Source organism: Cherax quadricarinatus, chromosome 27, assembly GCF_038502225.1.
Source record: "Cherax quadricarinatus isolate ZL_2023a chromosome 27, ASM3850222v1, whole genome shotgun sequence".
Taxonomy (NCBI): domain Eukaryota; kingdom Metazoa; phylum Arthropoda; class Malacostraca; order Decapoda; family Parastacidae; genus Cherax; species Cherax quadricarinatus.
This window is the reverse complement of record NC_091318.1, coordinates 36,250,566-36,270,375: the sequence shown is the minus strand read 5'-3', so window position 1 is coordinate 36,270,375 and position 19,810 is coordinate 36,250,566. Positions and strand designations below refer to the sequence as shown.

The 19,810-nt window shown below is 40.5% G+C and overlaps 1 protein-coding gene across 3 annotated transcripts in view; it reads right to left on the bottom strand.

The window, feature by feature from the left end:
• Positions 1 to 19,810, bottom strand: part of LOC128696228 (UDP-glycosyltransferase UGT5-like) — a 71,319-nt gene that overhangs the window by 21,781 nt on the left and 29,728 nt on the right. For 2 of the 3 annotated variants that reach the window (XM_070089239.1, XM_070089240.1), the window contains exons 3-5: positions 14,987 to 15,104; positions 10,309 to 10,439; positions 5,021 to 5,254 (exon numbers count right to left, since the gene is read on the bottom strand). In XM_070089239.1, the coding sequence (XP_069945340.1) occupies positions 5,021 to 5,254; positions 10,309 to 10,439; positions 14,987 to 15,104 (483 nt within the window). Of the gene's footprint in view, positions 1 to 5,020; positions 5,255 to 10,308; positions 10,440 to 14,986; positions 15,112 to 19,810 lie in introns of all 3 variants that reach the window. The other variant, XM_070089241.1, reaches the window with a different exon arrangement.

Here is a 19,810-nt window from a genome sequence, read left to right as displayed (position 1 = left end):
GTTCAGCATCAGAAGATCTTGTGCATGTAATGTACCCTGACTGTCTGTCGGTATTTGCCATTTTGTCTAGTTCTGAACCTCTGGCACTGGGCTATGTTGGTACAGACATCATCGACTCTGAGCGAACGGCTGGAGATTTGAGAGGACCTGCACCCCAAAGCTGGCCTGCGTCTCTATATAAGGCTCATCTGTCGCCTCAGCTTTCATGTTGTTCAAACAGCGGAACAGTGCTTTCTTCTCCGAACTGAGACGACCCTCAAGCACAAGAATGATGAATTGATTGTGGGCCAGCAAAGTAACTGCATCATTTCTGTAACTCACGAACCTCAAAGCCTCACTACATGTGAAACCAGAACATTTAATGGTACCAACTGTTACATAATATCTTACTAACTTTAATCTAATCGTCAACCTCTCATTTTGTGTTCAGACAATCCTGAACTACTTTAAGAAGTCGTATGATTCTAAATTCCCAGTCAAGAAATTCCAATCAATATGACTAAAGTTAAAGTCTCCTAGAATTACGACATTCTACATTATCGTGCCTTGTGACCTTAACAATTTCCTACCATAGTAGTCTCCCTTGGTCCCTATCTAAGTTTGGGGGACGGTACATCACTCCTAAAATCAGTTTTTCATGCCCCTCTGAAAATTCTATCCAAACAGACTCTGTATGTGTTACTTCAGACTTAATACCCGTTTTTATGCAACAGTTCAAGCGATCTCGGACATACAATGCCACCCCACCCCCCTTCCCGAAACTTCTATCTACTTGGAACAATTTAAAACCCTGAATGTGACATTCCGCAGGCATGTCCCGACTTTTTGAATTAAACCACGTCTCAGTTAAGGCAAATACATCAATGTTACCTGCACTAGCAACTAATCTCAACTCGTCCATCTTATTCCTAGCACTACGGCTATTAGCATAATAAACATTGAAAGACTCTCCTTTCTCTTTACCCTTCCTGCTCATTTCTGTTTTTCAACTAAACCTATTACTGTCCTTATCACCCAATGTCACTGACTTTTCAATATCTACCTCGAACATTTATATCCATTCTGTAATACGGTGACCAAAACTGTGCAGCATAATCAATATGAAGCCTAACCAAGGATATATAGAACTGAAGAACAACCTGAGGACTCCTATTATTTATGCTTCTTGATATGAAGCCAAGGATTCTGTTAGCTTTATTGGAAACACCTATGCACTGTTATCTTGGTTTCAGATTACTGCTAACCAGAACTCCTAAATCTTTTTCGCAATCCGTAATATTAAGATCTACATTATTTAGTTTATATGTGGCATGGCTATTTTCCTGTCCAACATTTAGAACTTTGCATTTGTTTATATTAAACTGCATCTGCCACTTCTCCGACCACTGCATCAGTCTATTCAAATCTTCCTGGGGTACTCTAATGTCCTCGTCAGAAGGAATTCGACGGCCTATTTTGGTGTTATCGGCAAACTTGCTGATGTCGCTCTTTATGCCCTCATCAATCTCGTTTATGTAGATTGTGAACAACAGGGGGCCCAACACTGACCCCTGTGGAACACTGCTCATGACGCTTCCCCACTCTAATTTCTCCCCATTTATGCAAACTCTCTGCTGCCTATTTGTCAACCATGCCTCTATCCAGGAAAACATTTCTCTTCCTATTCCATGTGCCTTAATTTTCCTCAATAGTCTCTGATGTGGGACCCTGTCAAAAGCCTTACTGAAGTCCATATACACAATATCATATTCATTACCATGATCTACCTCCTCAAAAATGTTAATAAATTCGTAATGCAGGAACGCCCTTTGTAAAACCATGCTGAGATTCGTTTTTTAATTTATGCTTTTCAAGGTGGCTACAAACTGCCTCGACAGTTATTGATTCCATAAATTTTCCCACTATGGAGGTTAGGCTTATTGGTCTTAAGTTCGAAGCTAAAGACCTGTCACCTACTTTGAAAATAGGTATAACATTTGCCATTTTCCACTTATCTGGTACCATGCCATTCTGTAGTGACATGTTGAAAAGATTAGCCAAAGGTTTGCTAAGCTCCTCTTTACATTCCTTTAGAACCCTTGCGTGCAGTTCATCAGGGCCTGGCGATTTGTTATGTTTTAATTCATCTCTTTGCCTAAGGACCATTTCACTTATGACCCTAATCGTGCATAGTTTATTATCATCCTGTTCTACATAATTTATTGTTTCTGGAATATCGCTAGTATCTTCCTGTGTAAAGACTGAGAGGATGTGTGTGTTAAAAATTCTACACATTTCCTTATCACTGTTCGTGAGTTGACCCGAGTAACTTTTGAGTGGGTCTATCTTGTCCCTGATCTTACTTCTGTATACCTGAAAGAATCCTTTTGGGTTAGTCTTCGATTCTCTTGCAACGTTAACCTCATAATCTCTTTGCTTTTCTTATTCCCTTTTTTACTTATCTCCTTATCTGAATATATAGATTTCTTAATTGCCCCTCTCTTTTTTTTTATTTGCCTATATATGCCTCTCTTTTGACCAATGAGATGTTTTAATCTATTGTTCATCCACTTAGGATCATTTTTGTTTGATCTGATTTCCCTATTTGGAACATAAGTTGTCTGAGCAGCTAGATCTATGCCCTGGAAAACGTCATATCGGCAATCATCACCACCTACCTGACCCATAGTCAGGTCATTCCAGTTCAGCCCACCCAAGTAATTTTTCAGTCCTATGAAATCAGCTAAGCAGAAGTCAGGGACTGAGACTTCATTGCCATTTTAGGGAAATTCCATGATATATTAAAACTGAGTGATTTATGATAACTTTCCCTAAGCTCATCATTAACCTCAATATTATTAATTAGCGTTTCCCTGTTGGCAAGAACCAAGTAAAGCAGGTTATTTCCTCTAGTTGGTTCTGTCACAGTTTTAAAAAACAATCCTGAATCGTATCAAGTCACTTGGCTCTAAATTTCCTGTCAAATTGCTCCAGTCAATCTGTCTTTAGTTGAAATCTCCCGTTATCACAGCATTTTCGTATGTAGATGCCTTATGAATTTCATCCCATAGAAGTTTACTGCATTCCCTATTAGGATTTGGGGCCCTGTAAATCACACCCAAAATTAGTTTTTCATGGCCCTCGAGAAGCTGTAACCAAATAGATTCAGTGACTGACGCTTCTAATTTTATATCTTGTCTAACACAACAAATTAAACTGTCTCTGACATACATCGCTACTCCACGACTCTTCCTCTTGACCCTGTCAGTGTGGAATAATTTATAGCCTTTTATGTGATATTCAGAGGGCATCTCTCCATCTTTCAGAATGAGCCAGGTCTCTGTTACAGCAATGATATCTATGTTTCCTGCACTTGCAATTAATCTTAGCTCATCTATCTTATTTTTTACACTCCTGCTATTCTATAGTAGACCTTAAGGGAGCTAGTCCCTTGCTGTCCTCTGCTGTCTCCCTTTGTTTGCTGACCTGATCTATTGTCTTTATTTATAACTTCATGATGAATGTCTTTTATACATTTACTGTTTCAACCCTAGAGTTACAACCTGCTTGTTTCCCCACACACACAACCATTCCTCTATCTTCTATCAGTTTAAAATCCTAGGCATTTCAACAATGGCCCTATCGACTTAGTTTGCAAGTGCTACCACCCCAGCCCCAGAGAGATGTACCCCATCCCTTGTATACATATCATGTTTGCCATAAAAGTTGTCCCAGTTGTCAATGAATGGGATTGCAAGTTCCTTGCAGTATCTGTCTAGCCAGCAATTTACACCAATTGCCCTAGACAACCATTCATTGCCCATTCTCCTTCTAGGCAAGATGCTACATATGATTGGGACCCCTCCCTTAGACTTAATTAAATCTATAGCTAACCTGTACTTATCTAGCAGCTCTTCTCTCCTACCCTTCCCAATATCATTTCCACCAGCACTGAGACAGATAATAGGCTTGTTCCCATTACCTGACATGATATTATTCAACCTGTTGACTATGTCACTAACATCAGCTCCAGGGAAGCACACTCTATCTCTTACCTTCTTATTCCTATTACAGGAAGCACGGTCCATATATCTTACCTGTAAATCACCAACTACAAGTATGTGCTTACCTCTATTAGTAGGGGAAGTAGTACCTTTATCTTCACTGACCACTGAAGTACACTCATCCTGAAGAACAGAGAAGCGATTTCCTACCTTCAGATCTTCTCTCTTAACTTTCCTTATTTTGATGCTCTTCCCATTACTGGGAACCACTTGCCACTTGTAGCAGGTGCTGGACTGCACCTCACTGCTGGTAGCCTCATTTCTCTCCACCATTCCAGCAACCTCACACTCACTCCCAAATTCATATAGGTGAACCTTCAGCCTCCTAATTTCCTCCTGGAGAAGCAAGACTTCCTCCTTGAACACTCCAACGTCAATTTTTAAAACACTGTAAAAGCAAGCCATGCTTTGTAACCGTCCACACTAATCCCCAAAGCAGCTCAGGGTCTGTGACCTCACGTGACGACTGACCACTGACTGCATTATTCTTGGCAGTACTAATTTCTCTCCATCTGTTGCTCCTGTTTACCTAGTAGTAAATAGATACCCAATGCATCCTGAGTTAGACAACTCGGAAGGTTTCCCATTCACCTTCTGCCCTTGTTACCCTGATGGTATATAATTGAGAGAGAGTTAACTGGCAGTTTTAAATATGTGTAGAATAAACAACATGTCATCAAGATAGTGTAAACAATACCTACAAGATTTCAAGAGAATATTCCGAGTTTCCCCATTTAATCAAATGCTTTGATATATTTTACTGTGAATGTTTATGATCTTAAAATTAAATATTATCTTTTCAAAATAGAATGAGCATTAAGAAACACGTCAACCAGGAAGAATTCATAAGCTGGACAAGAGGAGTATTATACATTTCGACATGCATATTTCAGTCTGATAAAGTAGAAGGCTGAAGTATATAGTATGTTTATTATCTTCTAATCAGTCTGTGTGGGAGACTTTTTTTTTTATATTACCTTTTTTTGAAGAGTTGGCATATACATCCAGTAGAAATATAAGAAGGGATACTGCATGTGGGCCAGTGTCATGATAAGGCGATGGTAAACATTCCGCTTTGGAACGTTATCACCCAGTAAGGAAGATGTATAGACCGGGATGAGAACGTTGCCCATAACGGCACTCTGCGAGGGGTCCATCCCGGGGGTGGCAACAGTGATGTAGGGCATCTCATACACGAACGGATATGACATCTGTTGAAACGTAAATATATTGATCTTGTTGCCTCTGACATTTATATTCTGGTAAAATATTTACACAAATCAAGCGTCTCATTTTGTGCAAGTCATAAAAAAATGTTAGTGTTTTAGTATTGTGTCATTTGCTGGTTATGAAATAGTTATCTCTTTACTGTTAATTAGAAAAAATCACAGTATTAAAAAACTGATGGATCTAAACAAGAGGCTATTGAATTAATTACAGTATGACAATGACCTGATGCTAGGTATAATAATTTTTCAGTAATGTTACTGATTCTCTATGCAATATATTTGTGTAGTACATGTAGCTAGTGTCAGCTATGTTACATAGCTTTCTTGTCTAGCTAGACTCCGTGGCTAGCTGTGACGTCACACAGCCTGAGCATGTGAGCACTAGGCCGCAGGCCACTCTCTCAGATCTCTACTAGGCATAGACTCGACAGGCAGGCCAGGGCTTTTCCCCGCAAGACTGTCACATTATAAGTTTGCAAACCGTCTAAGTGTGTATTCCTTTTCATGCAATATCTCCTCAAGCACCATTTATCGGGTGGGTATTTGAAGAGATATCGGATGAAAAGGGATGCACACTTGGACAGTTTGGTATAATGTGAGAATTTTGAGGGAAAAAGCCCAGGCCTGCCTGTCGAGTCTGTGTCTAGTCGAGATCTGAGAGGTAGGCCTGCGGCCTAGTGCTCACAGCTAGCCACGAAGCCTAGCTAGACAGGGAAGCTATGCATAACATAACTGGTACTAACTACATATACAAGTATATTACATAGAGAATCAGTAACACTGCTGACAAATTATCATTTAGGATTCTTTATTACAAAATCAATTGCTTACTAACCTACTGTGACTAAAGTTAATTTAAGACAATGATTTTCACTATATGGACACGGAGACTCGAACCTACGATCCTTGGAACAAGGTACGCAGTGCTCTACCACACTTGTCCATTACCTTAGTGCCCAGCTAACGCTAGACGTTTTGGTTCAAGGCAGCCAGCCTTCAGGCAGGTGGTGTTAAGCTTTTCATCTCTTCCCCTGCATGCATCGACCTACGAGAGATTTTTTTTCCAAGGTATTCACCAGTGTGGTAGAGTGGTAGAGCACTGCGTGCCTTGTTCTAAAGCTCTTAGGTTCGAGTCTCCGTCGACCTGAGATTAGTGTTTGTGAATATTTAGCCTTATGTTCTGCGAATTCTAAACACACACACACACACACACACACACACACACACACACACACACACAAACACACACACAAACACAAACACATATACATATACATATACATATATATATATATATATATATATATATATATATATATATATACATATACATATATATATATATATCAGAAACCTTCCCTATGAGGATAGACTAAGGGCCCTGAATCTGCACTCTCTAGAAAGACGTAGAATTAGGGGGGATATGATTGAGGTGTATAAATGGAAGACAGGAATAAATAAAGGGGATGTAAATAGTGTGCTGAAAATATCTAGCCTAGACAGGACTCGCAGCAATGGTTTAAAGTTGGAAAAATTCAGATTCAGGAAGGATATAGGAAAGTACTGGTTTGGTAATAGAGTTGTGGATGAGTGGAACAAACTCCCGAGTACAGTTATAGAGGCCAGAACGTTGTGTAGCTTTAAAAATAGGTTGGATAAATACATGAGTGGATGTGGGTGGGTGTGAGTTGGACCTGATAGCTTGAGCTACCAGGTCGGTTGCCGTGTTCCTCCCTTAAGTCAATGTGACCTGACCTGACTAGGTTGGGTGCATTGGCTTAAGCCGGTAGGAGACTTGGACCTGCCTCGCATGGGCCAGTAGGCCTTCTGCAGTGTTCCTTCGTTCTTATGTTCTTATGTTCTTATATATATATATATATATATATATATATATATATATATATATATATATATATATATATATATATATATTGGATCTGAGAGGGACATGACCTCTCAGTTGCCTCTCACTACTACTATTACTACTACTACTACTACTACTACTACTACCCTGCACCTCTCCTTCCGACAGTATTTAAGTCTCCGCACTGTCGCTTGATCTTCAGATAGTTCCTGACTATGGAACTGAACTTCTCCAGGCCGAGGGACTGACAACCTCAAATTCTACGACTTTAAGGGTGATGGACTGGGGGTGGTTGGAGAAGGAAATATTCAAACAGCTCCGGGGAGAACCTTGAGTTTTCCCTGAGGTACGTTTATTGTCTTCTCTGAGGATGAGGGTCCCCATTCCAGCCATAGAGGTGGTACTTTTATTTATTATATATATATATATATATATATATATATATATATATATATATATATATATATATATATATATATATATATATATGTATGTGTGTGTGTGTGTGTCGTGCCGAATATGTAAAACTGGTCAATTAGCAAGAACTCATTTAAAATTAAGTCCTTTCTAAAATTTTCTCTTATACATTTAAAGATATATTTTTTTTCATTAATGTTAATGTAAAAAATTTTAACTTTGCTCCAAAAGAATCTTAGAAAACTTACCTAACCTTATTATAAAAAGAACAATTTATTTTAGCCTAACTCAACTAAATATATCTTAGATTTGTTTACAATAATTTAATACTAAACAAACACAGTGAAATATATTTTTTTCTTTAGGTTCAGAATGATTCTGGCGAAATTATTGCATACACAAATTTTCACTTGTCCTGTATGGCAAAATGAGCGTTGCTATTTAAGCCAAGATCGCAAGTTCTGCCTATTCGGCACGACATTATATATACATATATGTATGTATGTATATATATATATATATATATATATATATATATATATATATATATATATATATATATATATATATATATATATATATATATAACTAAAGTGTATTGCATACTTGTCAATGCTTAATAATAACCCACATGGATACAGAAAGTTGATTGCACTGTATATTTCCAGAAATCCTCAAATCCTTTTCAGCAGATACAGAAGTGAATAGAGAATATGAACTTATAGGAAGAGTTGCACCTCTCACCGTGCGGGGGAGAACGGAGAGTCAGGTGAGCGTGTGGAAGGACAGGCCAAGGAGGTACTAAGACATGTCCTGTTGATAAATTAGACACATGTGCAACACTTGGGTATCTTTAATGAGGAAACGTTTAGCCACACAGTGGCTTCATCAGTCCATACAAAGGAGAATGGTGAAGAACAGGAGGAGTTTGAAGTAATCAGTCCCTCAGCCTTGAGTCTATGTGGTCATTCCATCAGTCTTGAAAAGTATACAGCATATGTGCGAGGAAGTGGCTTATATACTGTAGGCAGGAGAGGTGCAGCAGTCGTAGGTGGTATTATATTTGTCCTATGTGGAAGTAGGTCATGACCAAGGGTTAGGCAAGTGAAGATTTCCCTGTATTAAGATCCTAATATGTTGCTGTGTCAGGCAGAAATGTAGATGAATGGTTCCCACCGTCGTGAACTCAAACCTTAACAAGTACCCGACATATGACAGTGCTACTTCACTATCAGGCATAGTTCTTGATATATATATACACACACCCTTTCTGGCATGTGTACACTTTGCTGGAATGTACTCACCCCTTGTTAGTATGTACTCAAACTTTGCTTTTATGTGCACACATCTTGGCTCTATATTAATGTACACACACCTTGTTTTATAGTATATGTACACATATACTAATATGTACACACCTTGTTTTATAGTATATATGCACACATTGTGCCAGAGTATGTGCACACACCTTAATCTACATTATATATATACCTTGGTTCTACAGTATGTACACACCTACGGTATCTACATACACCTTGTTGGTATGCATACACTTTGCTGGAAATTACTCACACATTGCTTATATGTTCACACATCTAGCAGATATGTACACACACCTTGCTGGTATATATACTAAACTGGAATATACATATCTTGCTTGTGTGTTCATACATCATGTTTGTATTTATATACACACCTTATATGTATTCAGTCTTAGCTGGAATGTACTCTCACATCGCTGGTACTTACACACATTTTGTTGGTATGTACACATTCTTGTTCATGTCATGTGCACATACTATACTTGCATATACTCATACACCTTACTGCCATATATACATCTGACACGCACACACACACTCACACACACGCTGCTTGTATGTACACATACCTTGCTGATATGTACAAGCACATACACTTCATGTGGTATGTGCTAGTACACACATCATGTGGTAAGAACACACACATCATGTAGCATGTACACGCACATTTTTCTGGAATGCACACATACCCTGCATGCATGTGAACGTTCCCTCTTCGTCTGTACACAAACATTACCTAAATCTTACAAATAAATATAAAATTAAAGTATTTAAAGCAGTGAATAAGCATGATATTATTGTATATTTGTCTTCCAAAATAGTTACCGAGTGTCACTGTGAATGTGAATAATTTGGTCATATTATAAATGTCATAAATACGTATAATACAAGAACCAGAAATAATCTTCCTCTAAACAATGGGTTCCCAACCTGGGTTGCGCGCACTCCAGGAGTCCGAGATGGTATTTCATGGGGTGCGACTAAGAGTCCTAATGAAAAGCACAGTTCCGTTTATTTTACCAAAAGCTTTTCTAATTCCTCGATTGATATTTTCATTTTATGCACTGAATTAAAAACTTGTTTTTATGAGTTCAATTTGTTCACCCGCAGAACTGTATTTGGTTCAATTTGTGATTCAAAAATTAGAAATTTGACATTTTCATCTTCAAATGTGATATTACTTTTGTAGAGGTTGCAATATCATTACAGAAAAATTTCCTAGGGGTACAGGGCATAGAGAAGGTTGGGAACCCTGCTCTAAACTCTATTCTGCTTTAGCAAATGAGTTTTACAGCGTTTTTTTCAGTTTTAAATTATTCTTATTCTAAATAAAACAAAAGAACGGCCTATCTTTCCTACGTAATTTTCTAATTGATTTAAAGAAGCAGTAAGCAATGTCAAAACCAGATAATCAAGTATCTGCTCAGCGTTACCTCGTTACAAACGTGATCCACCAGGATGATGTCATATGTTTTCCTCCTGTTGTAGAGTTCCAGTACTGTGGGAGACTGGTACACCTCATCCACCCGTGGCAATGTTAAATCCATAATCAGGTCGAATATATCTGAGAAAAACGTATGTATGTTAGCAACATTTTTTTTCGCAATAACTATTTCAATAAATTATACTTCACAGAATTATAACCTCAATAAATAATACAAAATGGAAGTATATTCTCACTTAACTCCATTATTCAGTGGAGGCTGCAGATATTTTAACGAAGGGCTTTTTCATTTAAGAAATTGGAGCAATCTCCACTTTCTCGGATAAAACTTATCTTCCATTTCTAAGACGCAATCAGTCCTTCACGTCCACTATTTGTGTGACGTGAAGGATTGAGGCAGGGCTTGTTTTCTGACACTTTCTGTAACTTTCACTCCCAGAGTGGGCTTTATCAAATCACAAACATATCTGTTTGTGACTTGATAAAGATGTGCTCTGCATGATAACCACCCCAAGATCCTTTTCCTTGAGTGAGGTTTGCAGGCTTTGACTCCCAAGCTTGTACACTGTCCATGGTATTCTTTGACCTTCCCTAATCACCATGACTTTGCACTTGATCAAGTCACAAATAGATATGTTTGTGTGGAAGAAACGTAGTTAGTAAAGGATCGAATTATACTGCATTTGTGTTAATTTTTCCATCGTGTCGGTATTTTATGTAATTTATCTCCAGCTTCTGTAACTAACATAGGATGACACCCACTGCTCTGCTCTCTGCCACCTTGTGGCAGGATATTAGATCACTGTTGAAAATGTTCGTACCTTATCAAACCTAAATAACAAAAAAAGGCACAATACCGTGACTGGAACGATACACAAATAACCCGCACATAGAAGAGAGGAGCTTACGACGTCATAAGCTCCTCTCTTCTATGTACGAGTTATTTACTTATCGAACCTCTATGTGAAGCAGCACTGCTACCTTCATGCGTTGCAGTAATGCTATCTTCATATATTGTAGCACTGCTGCCTTCAGATGTTAAATAAGCGCTGCCTTGAAATATTCTAACACTCTTACCTTCAACAAGGTAAGAGTGCCACAATAAGGAAGCACTCCCGACCCAATACATGGCATATGTCAAACCCATATTCAGGTTGTATTAACGTTAGCAGAATTACCACTGTATGTTAGGTAAAAGGACACAAGTGTGACTAATGTGACTAATGAGAGCGAAAAGTTGCCATAGTAAAATGTGACATTCCAAACCACTAACAAAAATACTTGCCCAACCGATTTTCATTACTGCCCAAACAACAAACTTTGATACCCTTTTTAACTCGTTTGCAAATCCCGCTTTAATCCAACCCCTCTCAGTCATTAATTTTATTCAGCCTCCTACGTACACTATTTCATTCATCAACTACCATATTTCCAAACCAGTACTTCCTATATCCTTTCTAAATCTAAACTTAGCTAATTTGAATCCATTACTGAGGGTTCTCTCTTGGACGGACACCCTTAGGACCTTATTTATATATCCTTTGTTAATAACCATCTTCCACTTATATATACACTTCAATCATGTCTTCAATCATTCTTCGTCTTACAAGTGAATGAAATTTAATGGACATCAATCTTTCTTCATACGGAAGATTTCTAATGCTATGTATTAATTTTGTCATTCTTTGCTGAATGTTTTCTAACGAATTTATATCCATTCTGTAATATGCAGACCAGAAGTAAGCTCCATAATCTAAGAGAGGCCTTAGTAATGAGGTGTAGAGCTGTAGTATAACCAATGGACTTCTGTTGCTAATACTTCTTGCTTACAAACGCTTAGGCATTACTGTCTTAGTTTCAGGTTTCTGCTCACCATAACCCCAAAGTCCTTTTCACATTCTGTATGGCCAAGTTCTACATTATTTAGTTTATAAGCGTTAGGGTTATGGACATTCCCGAGCTTCAGAAGTTTGCATTTATCTACATTGAACTGTATCTCCCACTTTTCTGACCACGATTTGAATTTGTCTAAATCATCCTGAAGTTCAGTGATATCTACGTCCGAATCAATTATCCTTTATTTCTTCGTGTCATCAACGAATTTGCTCATATCACTAATAATTCCCTCGTCAAGATCATTCAACAATGGGCCTAAAATTGACCCCTGTGGAACGCCACTTGTTACAGATCCCCACTCAGATTTTACCCCATTTATGGTAAGATACATGTGCAACAGTTAGGTATCTTTATTCCGAAACGTTTTGCCTACATAGTAGTCTTCAGTCAAGTACAGAAAAGTTAGCAGAAGCAGTAGAGATGCAAAGACGATGTAATCAGTTTATCGCCCATGAAGTCATCTTCAAGGGTGATGGACTGATTACATCTTCACATCTCTACTGCTTCTACCAACTTTTCTGAACCCGACTGAAGAAGCCTACTGTGTAGGCGAAACGTTTCGGAATAAAGATAACTAACTGTTGCACACATGTCTTACTTACCAACCTGTCTGCATTTTACACCATTTTAATATTTACCCCATTTATGCACACTCTCTGCTTTCTGTTGATGAACCATGACTCAATCCATGACAGTACTTTTTCCCTAATGCCATGAGCTGCCACTTTAACAGTCTCTGGTGCGGCGCTCTATCGAATTCTTTATTGTGATCAACAGCCTCAAAAGCTTTACTGAAGAAATTTAGTAAGTTGGTTAGGCAGGAACTGCCCCTCGTGAATCCATGTTGAGTATCATTAATCAAATTATGCTTATCAAGATGACTTCTTTTAATACAAGCTATAATTAACCCTAGCAATATCTGTATGTAGCCTGACCTCAACTGTAGGCTTATTGGGCGGTAATTTGACGGCAACGATTTATCTCCTGCTTTAAAAATAAGAATTACATTAGCCACCTAAAGAAATTACATCAGCCATTTCAGGAATTACATTAGCGATCTAAGTAATTACATTAGTCATCTGGGAAATGACAAATACATGACATGTGTGTACACATACACACGACGAGGTGGACAGAGACATAATGTTCCAGAGATGGGACACAGCAACAAGGGGTCACAGTTGAAAGTTGGAGACTGAGATGAATCACAGGGATGTTAGGAAGTATTTCTTCAGTCACAGAGTTGTCAGAAATTTAAGAAAATGCAAAGGTTTGCAAGAAGACTAGTCCCCTAATGGTGTGTCCTACGAGGAGAGGTTAGTGGAAATCAACCTGACGACACTGGAAGACAGGAAGAATAGGGGGGACAAATTTGTTATTCAAAAATATTTTCAATTCACTACAGAAAAATTTATAGGAAAATTAAATAATTGTGACACCTGAGCTTGCATGACAGTGTCATCCATCGAAGACAGTCCAAATCTCCATGAAGTTCAATGAAGACAAATTTTAAATACTCCGCTTTGGAAAACTAGAGGAAATCAAAACTGTATCGGAGTATAAAACAAATTCCAACCACACAATCAAGCGATAAATTAATGTGAAAGACCTGGGAGTGACAATGTAGGAGAATCTCACTTTCAGTGATCACAATGTGTCTACCACATTTGCCAGGAAAATGAGAACCTTCGAAACTAGAGACACCAAGCCCATGACCATTCTCTTCAAACCTCTTGTTCTCTCTAGCCTGGCATATTGCTGTACACTAACGGTCCCTTTCAAGGCAGATCTTCAGAATATACAGAGAACTTTCACGGCACGTATAATTACGAGCTACTGCCTCCCATAGCTCGATCGATAGCGCACTCAGCTCACACACTGAGGTCCGGGGTTCGAATCTCCTCCGGTACGGCTGGAAAACATTAGGGATGTGTTTCCATAAGACACCTGCTGTCCCCATCAATGTAATATGGAAACCTGGGTGTTAATCGACTGGTGAGGGTCGCATCCTGGGGAAAAAACTGACCTAATTTGCCCGAAATGCTCTGCATAACAAGGGGCTTTCTATACAGTAGTATGTCATTGATGTCAGCTATGGACTATATACCTTGTACATGTACATATGGTAAATAAAGGTATTACTATTATTATTATTATTATTATTATTATTATTATTATTATTATAAAGCACCTAAATTACTGGAAACGGTTGAAGTCCCTTGATTTGTACTCCTTGCAACGCAGGAGAGAAAGATACATGATAATATATACTTGGAAAATTCTAGAAGGACTAGTCTCAAATCTGCACACGAATATCACTCCTTACAAAAGCAAAAGACTCGGTAGGAGGTGTAACAGCCCCCTACTGAAAAGCAGAGGCTCCACGAGCATGCCGAGAGACAACACAATAAGTGTTAGGGTCCAAAACTGTTCAACTTCCTCCCAGCATGCATAAAGGGATTACCAATAGACCCCTGGCTGTCTTCAAGGAGCTGTAGAGGCACCTAGTCAGTACCTGACCAACCATGCTGTGGTTCGTACGTCGGTTTACGTGCGGCCAGCATTAACAGCCTAGTTAATCAGGCCCTGATCCACCACGAGGCCTGGTCACACACCAGGCCTTGGAAGCGTTAACCCCCGAAATTCCCTCCAAGTAAACTCTAGGTATTATCCAAAAGAAGAGAGAGAGAGAGAGAGAGAGAGAGAGAGAGAGAGAGAGAGAGAGAGAGAGAGAGAGAGAGATCCACGCTATCCTTATACTGCATCCTTACCGATTTCCTGTTCAAGAAGTTTGAACATATTAGAATTTCCCCAAAAATTGATTCCAGTGTTATATTGCGTGATGTTGCTGGTGGTGGAGAAGTCTGGGAGGCTGGCCAACACCTCCACCTGTAACCTCGAAGAAAAGTGATATAGTTAATATGAACCTTTTTGTGTGTGTTGTTGCGTCCGTTTTATTCTGACTTTTCCTCTAACCTCCCAGTTCACTCTTGAGTCTGACTCCACAGGTCAGTGGTGTATCTGAGTTCTCAGATCTGATGTTGTTTTTATCACGAGCTCACTGGTATCTGAATCCTCTGTTCACTTGTGTCTGTTATTCATTATATCTCTGGTCTTAGTTTCCAGCTCAATGAGGCTTCTGTATACTAACCTCACTGGTGCCTTTCATTTCTCAACTCACTAGTATCTCTTATTCACAGGTGTATCCTAATTATTATTCTTATTATTATTATGATCATGGGTGACACAATTGAGTTAATTATTAGGAGACACCCCCCTCAAGGCAGGACTATACAGCGCATGTTAGGGGTGAAAGGTATTCAGGCTCAATTCAGGGAACTGGGTCATAGATCCAATTCCGTATATCAAGAGCCCCTCACCAGCGTCAAGGAACCTCCCTTGAGGAGGGTCTCCCAATAATTAACTCAATTGTGTTACCCAGTCCTAAGCGAGTTTGAACTATTCAGCATGGGTTTTTCTCTGCCGAATTAGCAGAATGAAAATTTGTTTTTGTCATAAATCAGAGTAAATCAATCTGAAAAATACCTAAAGTTGTATTAGATTTAAGCTAATCTATGCTATACACAGAAGAATTTAGTAAAAAAAAAATTATGCTAATTTAAGTTAGGTGAGGTTTATAAGTTAGGTTTGGTTCCCCCCCCCCAAAAAAAAAATTATATATATATATATATATATATGTATATATATATATATATATATATATATATATATATATATATATATACAAACACACAAATGTGTGTATATATATATATATATAAACACACACACAAGTAACGTTCTTCAAAAAGCGTTCCCTGGAAGGAACGACTACTTGAACAAGTCGTCCTCGCATGGATAGTAGTCTCAGCACCCAGGGCTGTCTGTATTTGTGTGTGTATATACATACATATATATATATATATATATATATATATATATATATATATATATATATATATATATATATATAAAATATAGGGAGGTACCACCTCTAGAACTGTTATGGGGACCCTCATCCTCGGAGAAAAGAATAAACTTGCTTCAGGGAAAACTCAAGATTCTCCCTGAAGCTGTTTAAGAATTTTCTCCTACCACCCCCTATATTATGTATATATATTTTATTTAAAGACAAAATACATTGACAAAACATTCAAAAAAATATGGTACAAAGTAAAACAACATAGGTAACTCAGGGCTACATCTCGAATACTTCGTCCAGCTCCCCTGCGGTGGGACGCGTGCCCAGAATGCTGCAGGCATTTCCTCTCTGGATCGCAACACTGAGTCTCTGAAAGAGGAAGCTGGTCGCCCTGTGGTCCTTGGTTTCTATGATGAGCTTTTCACCCAGCTCTTTGAGGAACTTTAGAGCACACTTGCCCCATGCTCCAAGGGTCTCCGACCCTATTGGAATGAAGTTATAGCAAGGGGGAAGGTCATCATATTTTCGGATCTTCTGGGTCTCCCTGTGGCTGGCAGCTCCACCCCCTTCCACTACAGAGTATGGCAAGTAGGTGTCTGCCAATGTGGCAGCACAGGTGTAGTCCCAGGCAATCTGCTTTCCATCCTTCCAGGGTAGCATAGTGGCTCCATCAGGACGCTTTTGACTTCCATCAGACCTCTGTACTTGGGGTTCCCGTTGAGCTGGGCAACGGGCTGTGGCGAGGCTTCTCTTTATTATGTCATTGATCTCCTCATGTCTGGCATACTTCCCTTCTGCTGTGTGGCACACGAGACCATGGAGTCCGAATTAATCAGCTGTCGCCCTGCCGCAAATACACCTATGTTCGCTGAGGATGGGGGCGGCTAGGCGAAGAGCAACACCAATCTGAATGGCCTGTGGGTCGAGACGGGTGCCCAGGGAGGAATTGGGAACAGCTAACAGGAAATCTCCTGAGTGTTGTGCCTTCACTGCCAGGAGACGAGCTTTGTTCTTTCCTGAAGCATTGGAGAGCATTGTGTTGGCGATTTTTTCCATGATCGGTTTGTCCCAGTGGGACTGTTTGTGCTGTTTGGGAGGAGCTGGTCTACTGGAGGAGTCTGTAAGGGTGTCCCACCGAATTGCTGCTTCAGTAAACCTGGGGTCTTGAGCTCCTACCAAGTCTCTCAAGCGTTCGGGCACTATCTTCTTGACTAATGCACTGGAAGCCAAACACGAAGACAGAAAAGCAGGTAAAGCAACATGTGTTGCTTTACGCACCCCTATACCTCCCAGTCGCACTGGGAGGGTTGCCTGATCCCATTGCTCATCCTCTAGTGACAGGTTCAGTGCCTTCTTAAAAGTTGATCTCAGGTGTGCGTCATATTCATCGAGTGTTGGGTTGTCAAAAGAGGGTGCACACCTCAAGAAGTAAGTGAGTCTTGGCATAGTAAGACACCTTGTGAGGAGATACAGAGCATCATGGGCATCAAGATCGCTTATTCTCTCCTCCATTCTCATAAGGTCATTCAATTTGTCCCTGAGGACAGTATCGATGTCCTGGTGACCCAGCGGTGCCCCCAAGAGGGTATTGTTGGACGGAGTTGTAGTTGAGATTTCCGGGAGGATTCTTTGCACAGCATTGATTATTCCCTGGTTCGCTGTGATGATTTCACACTTAGAGGGATTGAGGATGAGTCCCAAGCCTTCTCCCTGTGTTTTCACCAGTTGTAGGTCCCCCACGAGGGACTCTTCAGTACCTGCCAGAGTGCCGTCATCCAGGTACCAGATATTGAGCTCACTGCGTAGGCTGGAAGTTAGTTCTCTTACTGCCAAGCAGAAGAGAAGTGGAGCAAGTGGGTCACCCTGCTGAACACCCTCTGATGATTGAATTTCATGTTCTCCAAACAAAAGAATTGAGGGTTTGCTGTAGCCGGCTGAAATGAAGGGAAAGAGACTGGGGAACCGAACCCGAACAGCTGGCAAAACAGCATCTCTCCTCACCATATTAAAGGCATTTCTAAAATCAAGTTTGACTATGGCCTTGTCTTCTGGTAGGTCCCTGATGTAGGCCCTTGCCGCATGAGCTGCAGCTTCACTGCCTTGAGAGACCCCAAAGCCCAGTTGGTGTGGCTGGAGTAAAGTGGCAGCTTCTAGGCGAATGTTTCTCACTGCTGCTTTGGCAACGAGACGGCGAAGAGTGTTTCCAACTGCAATGGGTCTGATTCCCCCATCCCTCTTCTTCAAAGCACATAGTGAGGCTCCAAAAAAGAAAGGTTTAATTTCTTCTGGGATTCGCCCAGCCAGGCAATTGTTGACGAAAGTTGTTAACTCGGTGAGAAGAACTGATGCAGATTCACCGAGTACTGGATTTACCATCTCTTTGAGGTGCTGAGGTCGAATTCCAGTGTAACCTCCTGCAGATCCTGCTGGAAATGACACGATCGCCTTATAGACTTCCGATTCTGGCAAAATTAATTGTTCAGTGATAGGGTCTTCCTCAGGGTTGTCGTTGATGGCTGTGGTGTCCCTGGTTGGATGCTTGTCTCTTAGTGCTTGGGCCGTGGTCTCATCCTTGGGGCTACAGTGTCGTCACTTGTAATTATTCTTATTGCTCCCACTGTGTTACCTTCCTCAATTTTTTTGCTAACCTGTGCGCAAATTTTCTCGTTCTCAGTAGGACTTTTCTTGGGTCTGCCTCTTTGATTCCTGCGATGATGGGGCAGAGGGACACAGTTATCCGTTCTTAGGTAGTTGCGCACTGCCTTGATAACTGACGTGGTTAGCAGTTTGCCTCGTCTTTCAGGAACTGCAAGACAGACATTGCCGAACAAGAGAAGGTTGCGCCATGCTTGGATGGTGCCTCGGGCTTCTAAGTTGGTGGAACCTCCATTCACCCGCTTAAGAAGGTCTGTGAATTTCCCTGCTGCATATGGGCGAGCTGCTTTAGGGATGTGGGATAGTGTACTGCTAGCAGTGGATTTGAATGCCAACAGAAGGTTATCGCAAGTGACGAGGTTGCCATTGGAATTGTCATCTGCCTGTGGAGGCTGTGGGCTGCTCTCTGCTGGGGGCATATGTGATCCCGCACACCTATTGTGTGCACGAATACGGCCGTCCCTGTTGCGTGCTCGAAACTCTCCACACACCTGACATGTGCCTCTTCTTTCATTGTTGGGTGCATTGTTTCCCTGGCTTTGTGGCTGGCTGGCTTCATCGTCTGCCATACCTCAAACTGTGTGATAAGCCCAAGCTGAAGGGAAAATGGCGCATGGCACATTCCGCATGTGGTTCATGGTGGTGGTGGGGGGGGAGGAGAGGGGTGTCCAGTCCTTGTGGTGGGCGGTGGAAGATGTGTGCTGAGGCGGAGTAGGGCACTCACTCCCTCCCAGGACAAGTCACTATACACCACGATGCTCAGTGCACATGTTACTATACACCACTATGCTCAGTGCACTGCCCCCACTATCAACGACACACGGCTATACACTTCACATGCTATGCGCATACCATGCACATACTATGCACTGTACACTATAGACTATATACACTACACACGGTGAACAAACACACCATTGTTGCAACACGAGCACACGGTGTATGCGCGCCTGTTTGGGGAAGGGGGGGGGACAGTTTTACCCCTCAACCTCCGCCTCCTCCCCCTCCATTAGGCCTC